The following is a 10385-nucleotide window of genomic DNA, read 5'->3' as shown; positions in this document are numbered from 1 at the left end:
TACTCAGACTCCCCCCCCCCCCTGATTGATGTGCATGTCCATTAAAGTGACAGTGATGGGTATGCGGGTTAGTTGTGTGGGTGGAGAGGACGGGCAGGCCTACATCTAATTTCCACTCACATCATTAAAGAGCCAACTGAAAAACAATGGATGTCAAGGAGAGGAGGCGGTTAGGGTGGGTACAGGTTAGGACAACATTTCACTACAAATGAAGTCAGCCCCAGAGTGAAGAGGATAACAGTAGATGTCATGTTATTAGAAAGCAGGAGCCGAGCCTGCAGTCCAGCAGAACACTGCAGGGCTGCTACGATGAAGCTCGGCCTCCGCAGCAATTTGTACAACAACCAGTTCCCTGGCCTCACTCGATCCACAACCATGACCTGATGAAAGAGAGCCCCCAGGCAAAACTCCTACTGGCTGCTGCCCTGCATTCGCACCATTGCTTGCTATTGCTGCTAATGATCATGTTTTCTTCCTCCACACACAGAGATCATATGTAACATCATGCAAGCAATAATTTTTAGGGGAAAACTGATATGATAACACAGATAACATTTGTAACCTTTGTGCAAGGAAGGAACACTGCTGAATGGAACATGAAGAAAGGGAGATATTATTATTGAGCTGTTGGCTGTTAGAATAAAGAATAGTGCAACAAGAGCCCATTTTCTCTGAAATATAATTGAGAAAAGATAATTGCAACAATGTTCTAGGAATTTCTAAAAAGCTCTGATGACATTTAGATTGCTGCCATCATGCTTTGTATGGACGTCGAATTTGTATGCTAATTGAAGCCCTTGCAGACATTTGGCACAGTGGTGTACAAAGTTGCTGAAGATGAAAAAGACAGCGGACTATCATAAATGTCAGTGAATTTTGAGAGGCCGTGAACAATTGAAGTTAGCCTACTCTAGAGTCTAATCCATCTTCGATGAAAAATATAAAAATATCTCTCATTTAATGTAACCTAGGTAGCCTAGTTTAAGAGGACAGGGGGAAAAAAGTTTCCATTCCATTGCTTTTTTTTTTGCCACATGGTTCCTTTTTGAGAGGCAATTTGTCTCCATCTGTCTGCATGGCCTGCGCAGGTGCGTCGCGCACGTTGCAGTTTTGTCATGTTTTTCTTCTAATTTTGTATTGACCGTTTGGTGAAAATGTGGATGCACTTCAGCAGAACAACCTACCAACAACTAAATTAAATAGTTTTAGCCTACTTTGCACACAACAATTCAAAAATAAATGTTAGCCTAACCAAATCATTTTTGTGACAAACATTGTTCAAATGTTCAACTGTTCTCCAGTTGAAGTCAAAGATATGCAGTTTAAACAAGAAGGCCATGACCATGCCACCCAGGTAGCTGACAGGTAAGACTACCCCTCATTCTATAGTAGCCAATAGGCTACATGTTTTTGCCAGTGAGTGTGTAGCCTAAATTATGATATTTCTGTTATAAAAATGTTTTTGTTATAGCATAACATTTACAGTAGTGAATCCATACATTTTCATACTTGTCCCCCATGGGAATCAAACCCACAACCCTGGTGTTGCAAGCACCATGCTCTACCAAGTGAGCCACGTAAGACTTCGATATTCAGTTATAGAGAAGCATCTCTATAATATCTAATGTGCATCCCAATGGTATTTTAAAGGCAGGGCCGTTGTACCCTCATGTTGATGTTCCACTAAGTTAGTGTAACCTACAACTATTGGAGTCATTCTGGGGCTTTTGAAAAGGTCACAGTATAGGCAGCATTAAGCCTTCAGTTGTGTGTGCTATGTTGAATTTGTTGTTTTGTTTAGCTGACCCAGTCATTGTGCAGTCCAGTCAGGTGCTCCTTCCCCCTTGTAGTCTACACACACAATGATCTAGGCCTGAATTATTTTTAGTGGCCACCGAAGACATCCTCTTTTTGCGCTCCACAAAACGATATTAAACACATCACCTTGCTGCCATCAAAAGAGCCTGAGGGAGCTGCACTAAATTACACTGAAAGGACTGTTTTGTTTTCACTCTGTAGCTGTAAGTCGCTCTGGATAAGAGCGTCTGCTAAATGACTAAAATGTAAAATGTAAAAATGTAATACAGTATGTTAGTTTAGGCCTATCTGTTGGTCTGGTGGCTTTGCTGTCACTAACAGGGCCTACCTCTCCTTGGCCATGAGAGGTTTATCAGAGTAGTGACTGGCTAATTGTTTGGGTTTAGAATGATAGATGATTGATAAATATGGGATATCCCATGGTTGGCTTTGTGTTTTGTTATGGCATGCTGTGAAATGTCACTGCCCAGCTGCCATCCATAGTAACTGATTAGAATTGGCTGACTAAGTACGGTATAGAAAATGTACATACTGGTGATGAGTAATGCTGGTCTTGTTTCCCTATTGGGCTATTGAGTACCTGTAATAATGTCAACCCCCCACTCTCTCTCTCTCTCACTCACTCTGTTGAAAGCAAACCTGCCATGATGCATTGTGGCACACAACCACCCACTCTGTTTATGATGATGATGAGTGAAAATCATTCCCATCATGACAATCATTACCAGTTATTATCATTATTATCATCATTATTTTGATGCTTTCAGAGTGAAATGCAGAATGATGTGTTTGTGCCTGTGTGTATGCGAGTCCTAAGACTGGCAGCTCTCATAAGCTTGTATAACACAGGGGAGTGACTGGGATAAAAGCGTGGACTCAGGAGATGTCTCTCTCTCTCTCCCTCCTTGGGAAGGAACACTGTGGTCTGTCCTGTGAAGTACAGCAGGCTTCTACCATCCATGCCTCGGTCTCTGTTTCCAATAGAGATGGAGTGACAGCAGGCAACAGGCTCATGTTTTTCTCTGCCTGTAAACCAGCTGGACCACAGACAGGCAGACAGACAGGCAGACAGGCAGACAGATTCACAGATGGACAGACAGACAGACAGATACACAGATGGTCAGACAGAAAGACAGACAGACAGGCAGGCAGGCAGACAGACAGACAGACAGGCAGGCAGGCAGGCAGGCAGGCAGACACAGACAGACAGACAGACAGACAGACAGACAGACAGACAGACAGACAGACAGACAGACAGACAGACAGACAGACAGACAGACAGACAGACAGACAGACAGACAGACAGACAGACAGACAGACAGACAGACAGACAGACAGACAGACAGAGACAGACCAGCATGTTCTTAAAGACCTGGGCACCCTGGCTCTTCCATACATTATTTATCAATCCATCATTAAAAACTATTTTTCTCCTTCCTCCTCTTATTTCTCCCTCCATCTTCCGGCATTTCAGCTCCTCTTCTCTCTCCTCCATCTTTCACAGTCCATTAGCTGCTGTACTCTCTTCCCACTCTCCCCTCAATCTTGGTCCCTCGACTGCAAAGCTCAGGATCTTCCTCTCACTCATAATGCCTGTGGTTCTTTCCCTTGGTGTGTCCCTGACCCTAGCTATAGCGTGCGTGATTTCACCACCGGTGGCTCATGCTTTACCTTGTTCTGTCAGATACCATATTTTTACGCGCAATAAAAATTCATAGCCATATGGATTTTTCTATTTGTAAACTGTTCTTGTGTATGTTGCTGGGCTCTGCCCTAGATCCTGGCTGTGCTGATGTCTGAGAGGTGTATGTTGCCCAGACAACAGAAGAATACATCAATGCTTACAGTGATAAACCTCCTAAAAGGCGGCAAGAATCATAGAGGTAACAGCGATGTCAGGGTTACCAAGGTAACCTTTACTCTCTACATTTCCATCATGTCACCCCCTCCCAGGTTCGTATCACTGTGGACTGACATTGTGTTGCAGCTGCCTGTCCAGAGTAACCTTGCCACAGAGCTATCCCAAGCTGCTCCAGTCACAGGGGGATATTTTCACCTCACCATTTTTCATAAGTATGAAACTGAACTCATAACTTTGTTTTTGTGGTAATCAGTGGAGTGGAAATATGGGCTGACAGAGCATAACACTGGCTGTGATAGTGAGATAATGCCCTCTCTGCATGGGCGAAAGACTGCTGGTACAGTGCACAATCTCCATTTTCTCTCTCTCTCTCTCTCTCTCTCTCTCTCTCTCTCTCTCTCTCTCTCTCTCTCTCTCTCTCTCTCTCTCTCTCTCTCTCTCTCTCTCTCTCTCTCTCTCTCTCTCTCTCTCTCACCAACTCCCCATCCACCCACAATCTCCCTCAGATTGAGTGTGTGGTTGAGGGACCTAGAAAGGATCCCACTCTCACCTAGCCTCCTCTCTCATTACTGGGGAGCGTCTCTCCACCCACCCCCTCCTAGCTCTGGTTCTGAGCTCCACAAGATCAAGTCCCTTGGCTCCCGTTGGTCACCATATCATCTCTCGGTGCGAGAGATGCGCCCCCAGGCCTGTAGCAATGCAGCGCACTGCCTGTGCCTTTAAGAGAGAGAGAGAGAGGGAGAGAGAGAGAGAGAGAGAGAGAGAGAGAGATGTGTGCAATGGAGAGAAAACAGGAGAGAGAGAAAGAGAGAGAGAGCACATTCATCTATCATGAGCAAAATTTTTGTTCATTCTTAGCCGTGTGCTGAGCATCTCTGCACAGGTACACACTCTGTTCTTAGGCACTTATTGCTAAAGAGTACGCCTCTCTCACACACACGCTCACAGCTATCAGAGCGCGGCTGCTGGATCACATCCATCTCGCGAAGGAGGATCCAAGAGAGCAAGAGGCAGACGGAGAGAGAGACAAAGGGAAGGAGGACGGAAGAAGGAGAGGAGCGAATAGGAAGCGGGGACGGTGCGAGGAAGGAGAGACTAAACACTTGTGTGACAAAGAGAACGCGAGGGACAGGAGGGAGGAGAAAAAAAGAGGTGGAACAGGAAACGAGATCACTCTTGGCTCCAGCTGTCCGCGTCGCAGCATGGGCAATGCACCATCCCAAGGCATGTCAGCCCTACTATCTCCATGTATACATATGTAGCAGCTCCTTTTCATTTTGCAATGTGTTTTATTTTCCAATCTGCTGGATGGGAGCTGGTGATGAGGCATTGTGATGCTCTGAACAGATCCAGGCTAATGAGGGGGACAAGGATGCAGGGTGGCTGGGGAAAGGGAGAGGGGATGTGGGGTTGTGGATGAGAGAGATACTGGGAGATGCTGGAGGGATTGGGTGAAGGTTGCAGGATGCATGCATGTGCGGGAGAGACGGGAAATGGGAGGGGGCTTGTGTAGATCTGAGGGAATAGATCTGTCATTACTGAGGCAGGAGATGCTGGTGTGTGTGACTGTTTGTATGTTTGACTGTGTGTGTGTGTGTGAGGTGAACAGAAGGGGGAAATACCGGTATGTGGAGGTGGTGGTGACAGCTGCATCTGTCAGCCTCATGGGAAGCCTCTGGGAAGTGAAGCGCTCCAAGGAGTGTGTGTGAGGGAGAGAGAGGGAGAGAGAGAAAGTAAGATGGAAATGAACGGGTGTGTACAGTCAACTTGTTTGTGTGTGTGAGTGTAAAGGGGGATGGTACTGTTAATGGAGGAGTGGGTGGGTTAGCACTGTTTCCTGCTGGTATGCTTTTGATGCTCTGTGTGTTTTTTTTTTTCTCTCTCTCTCTCTCTCTCTCTCTCTCTCTCTCTCTCTCTCTCTCTCTCTCTCTCTCTCTCTCTCTCTCTCTCTCTCTCTCTCTCTCTCTCTCTCTCTCTCTTTCTCTCTCTCTCTCTCTCTTTCTCTCTCTCTCTCTCTCTTTCTCTCTCTCTTTCCCACTTTCTCCATTTCCAAACTGGAAAAATCAGTGCACAGCTTTGGTTTGCTGAAACACCCCTGAAAACGGAGGGAGACAGGTGTAAGACAGAGCAATTCTTAGAGAGAGTGAGAACAAGAGAGGAGTGAGAGTGTGTGTGTGTGTGTGTGTGTGTGTTATGGGGGGGGGGGGTGTAAAGACAGAAATGGGTGGATAAAAACTTGGCATGCCTTAGCACTCATGGGATGGATGGATATGCGTCTTTGATAAGCCAGAGAAGGATGGAGCCGTACCAGAAACAGAGGCAGAGAAAAGGGGAGGAGGGAGGGATGGCTGACTGCTCAGAGTGGAGGGAGGAATATAGCTTGGGGAATTCTGCTACCTTTCTTTCCCTCCCTCTCTGTTTTCCCTCCACCCTCCACTGCCCTTATTTTAACCAGGGACTGTCTGGTAACCAGGGACTGTCTGGTAACCAGGGGCTGTCTGGTAACCAGGGGCTGTCTGGTTGCTAGAGGGAAAACCAGTTGAGAGGAGAGAGATAAGGAGGACGAGAGAGAGAGACTGAAAGAAAGAATAAGAGAATAGAGGAGAGATGAGACAGTAATGTAAGTAAGGGTTGAGGGAAGAACAGGCCAAGAGCAGTACAAAGACGTAAGGTTGCTAGACATTAAGTGAGAGGAGGATGTTGATGAGATTGAAGATGGGAGGATATTGTAGAGAAGAGAGGTGGGGTTGAATTAGATTATTTTCTCTTAGTGATGATGACTTGGTCCTGAATGAGCTTACATTAGATTCAAAGACAAGTGTGATTCTATTGATGTAGCCATCCAGAGCATATAACCTTAAATGCCTCAAAGGAAAAGCCGCTTTCAAAAAGGGTCAGGAGATGAAAGAAAGAAACTGCAGTATCATAAAATGCCTTTGGTCAATGGTCATATCCAGAACAAAATGTGCCTGGGTTGCTTTGGACTTTTGTCTGTCTGTCCTTCATTCTGTTTGTCCTTGGGGTTTTGTCTGCTGTCTGGTTTTTGGAGGGATTGAAATGGATTAGTAGGCTGGATAGCTGAGCCACTGGCTTCTTTTCCTCCAAACAGACATTAGGGGATGCGTCCCAAATGGCACCTTATTCCCTACATAGCATTATGGGCACCGGTCAAAGTAGTGCACTATGTAGGGAACAGGGTGCCATTTGGGACACAGCCGAGGTCAGCCGTATGCCTGCAGCCTACTTGCTGAGTGAGGTAACTGAAGGCCAGCAATAAGTAGTGTGAAAATATCGCCATACAGTTTCTAATGATGAAATGTAAGCAAGTCTATCTTGACTGAGGTTGACTGAGGTTGACCAGTATACATTACATAAACCATGTTACAGTAACAATAGACCAATAGATTAAATAGGCTACAGCACAGTAGGAAGCCGTGTATAAGTTTTGTGGAAAGCTAATTCCCCTACTGGTACCTTGGTGCAGAGGGAGCAGATCTTTCCGAGCTTTGTGCTCACACAATGTTGTATTGTAGGGTTTATGTGGGATTGGGTTCAACACACAAATCAAATCAAATCAAATGTTATTTGTCACATACAGTGAGGGAAAAAAGTATTTGATCCCCTGCTGATTTTGTACGTTTGCCCACTGACAAAGAAATGATCAGTCTATAATTTTAATGGTAGGTTTATTTGAACAGTGAGAGAGAGAATAACAGCAACAAAATCCAGAAAAACACATGTCAAAAATGTTATAACTTGATTAGCATTTTAATGAGGGAAATAAGTATTTGACCCCCTCTCAATCAGAAAGATTTCTGGCTCCCAGGTGTCTTTTATACAGGTAACGAGCTGAGATTAGGAGCACACTCTTAAAGGGAATACTCCTAATCTCAGCTTGTTACCTGTATAAAAGACACCTGTCCACAGAAGCAATCAATCAATCAGATTCCAAACTCTCCACCATGGCCAAGACCAAAGAGCTCTCCAAGGATGTCAGGGTCAAGATTGTAGACCTACACAAGGCTGGAATGGGCTACAAGACCATCGCCAAACAGCTTGGTGAGAAGGTGACAACAGTTGGTGCGATTATTCGCAAATGGAAGAAACACAAAATAACTGTCAATCTCCCTCGGCCTGGGGCTCCATGCAAGATCTCACCTCGTGGAGTTGCAATGATCATGAGAACGGTGAGGAATCAGCCCAGAACTACACGGGAGGATCTTGTCAATGATCTCAAGGCAGCTGGGACCATAGTCACCAAGAAAACAATTGGTAACACAATACGCCGTGAAGGACTGAAATCCTGCAGCACCCGCAAGGTCCCCCTGCTCAAGAAAGCACATATACAGGCCCGTCTGAAGTTTGCCAATGAACATCTGAATGATTCAGAGGAGAACTGGGTGAAAGTGTTGTGGTCAGATGAGACCAAAATCGAGCTCTTTGGCATCAACTCAACTCGCCGTGTTTAGAGGAGGAGGAATGCTGCCTATGACCCCAAGAACACCATCCCCACCGTCAAACATGGAGGTGGAAACATTATGCTTTGGGGGTGTTTTTCTGCTAAGGGGACAGGACAACTTCACCGCATCAAAGGGACGATGGACGGGGCTCAAATCTTGGGCGAGAACCTCCTTCCCTCAGCCAGGGCATTGAAAATGGGTCGTGGATGGGTATTCCAGCATGACAGTGACCCAAAACACACGGCCAAGGCAACAAAGGAGTGGCTCAAGAAGAAGCACATTAAGGTCCTGGAGTGGCCTAGCCAGTCTCCAGACCTTAATCCCATAGAAAATCTGTGGAGGGAGCTGAAGGTTCGAGTTGCCAAACGTCAGCCTCGAAACCTTAATGACTTGGAGAAGATCTGCAAAGAGGAGTGGAACAAAATCCCTCCTGAGATGTGTGCAAACTTGGTGGCCAACTACAAGAAACGTCTGACCTCTGTGATTGCCAACAAGGGTTTTGCCACCAAGTACTAAGTCATGTTTTGCAGAGGGGTCAAATACTTATTTCCCTCATTAAAATGCAAATCAATTTATAACATTTTTGACATGCGTTTTTCTGGATTTTGTTGTTGTTATTCTGTCTCTCACTGTTCAAATAAACCTACCATTAAAATTATAGACTGATCATGTCTTTGTCAGTGGGAAAACGTACAAAATCAGCAGGGGATCAAATACTTTTTTCCCTCACTGTACCCGTGTTTAGCAGATGTTATTGCGGGTGTAACGAAATGCTTGTGCTTCTAGCGCCGACAGTGCAGTAATATCTAACAAGTAATATCTAACAATTTCACAACATATACCCAATACACACAAATCTAAGTAAGGAATGGAATTTAGGAATATATACATATATGGACAAGCAATGACAGAACGGCATGGACTAAGAGACAGTAGAATATTATAGAATACAGTATACACATATGAGATGAGTAATGCAAGATATGTAAACATTATTAAAGTGACTAGTGTTCCATTTCTTAAAGTGGCCAGTGATTTCAATCTGTCTGTGCTGAGGGATTGTCACCAGTGAGCAGAAGTCATGTCAGAGGGAAGCGGTAGGGGTGCTGCTAGTGAGAGGATGCTGTAATACTGTATGGGAGGGAGATAACATTACTCTGAGGGATGGACATAGTCAAATACCACGGCATGAATGTTGATGTGGGAAGGATAACAAACACAGCCTACTGTATAAGGGGATGAGTGGAAGGAAGTATGTGCGTGTGCGTGCTTGTGCTTGTATGTGTGCATCCGTGCGTGTGTGTGTGTGCGTGTGTACAGCTTCACCCTGCCTAGGCAGAGGGCTAATGCAACAGTATCTCAAGGTAGCTCTTAGAGTAGTTATTTAAAAGGACACTTGAGAAGGCTTGTGTACCTCTGCTCTCGCCTGTCTATTTATTTGTTCTCTCCTCTTTATTAGAAGAGACACTTGAGTGAATCGAAGAGATACAGCCACGAACAAACATTTCAGTCTGTTCATGGGCCTATTTCAAGCAGGGTATAGCAATTGCAGAAACCGATCAAATCAAATCAAATCTGTCACATGCACCGAATACAACAGGTGTAGACCTTACAGTGAAATGCTTACTTGCAAGTCCGTAACCAACAATGCAGTTTGGTTAAGGGCTTGTGAGTGTTTTACTTTGCTACTCTCTGTTTATTATTTACATTTACGTCATTTAGCAGACGCTCTTATCCAGAGCGACTTACAGGAGCAATTAGGGTTAAGTGCCTTGCTTAAGGGCACATCGACAGATTTTTCACCTAGTCGGCTCGGGGATTAGAATCAGCGACCTTTCGTTACTGGCACAACGCTCTTACCCACTAAGCTACCTGCCGCTTTAACTCTACCCACATGTACATATTATGTGACGAGGTGTGAATGAAGGAGTCAGGCGCAGGAGGTAAAACAGAAGACCAGAGTTTATTCCGTTTACATAAATCAAACGCCCAAAGCGTCAAACGAAACTATTACAAGGGAAAACATCCACCTTGGCATAAACACAGTGAATAGTAGCTCAACCGAGCTGCACACTCTCACAACAAACAATCACTCACAAAGACAAGGGGAACAGAGGGAACACTTATACACATACTAATTAGGGGAATGAGCCCCAGGTGTGTGTGATTGACAAGACAAGACATGACAAGTGGAGTGATGAGAATGGGATCGGCAGTAGCTAGTACTCCAGTGACGACGAACGCCG

The 10385-nt window shown here is 45.1% G+C and overlaps 1 protein-coding gene across 1 annotated transcript in view; it reads left to right on the top strand.

Annotated features, from left to right (window-relative positions):
* Positions 1–309: 309 nt before the first annotated feature.
* LOC311139055 (SRC kinase signaling inhibitor 1-like) overlaps positions 310–10385 on the top strand; it is a gene marked incomplete at both ends in the record, with an annotated part of 105943 nt that continues 95867 nt past the window's right edge. Inside the window, 2 exon segments of the mRNA XM_084173908.1 lie at positions 310–346; positions 349–438. Of these exon segments, the coding sequence (XP_084030034.1) occupies positions 310–346; positions 349–438 (127 nt within the window).

This window comes from Coregonus lavaretus (assembly GCF_964263955.1).
Source record: "Coregonus lavaretus genome assembly, chromosome: 2".
NCBI classification, from domain to species: Eukaryota; Metazoa; Chordata; class Actinopteri; order Salmoniformes; family Salmonidae; genus Coregonus; species Coregonus lavaretus.
Note: the sequence above shows the minus strand (reverse complement) of the source record. Positions and strands in the feature narration are given on the sequence as shown.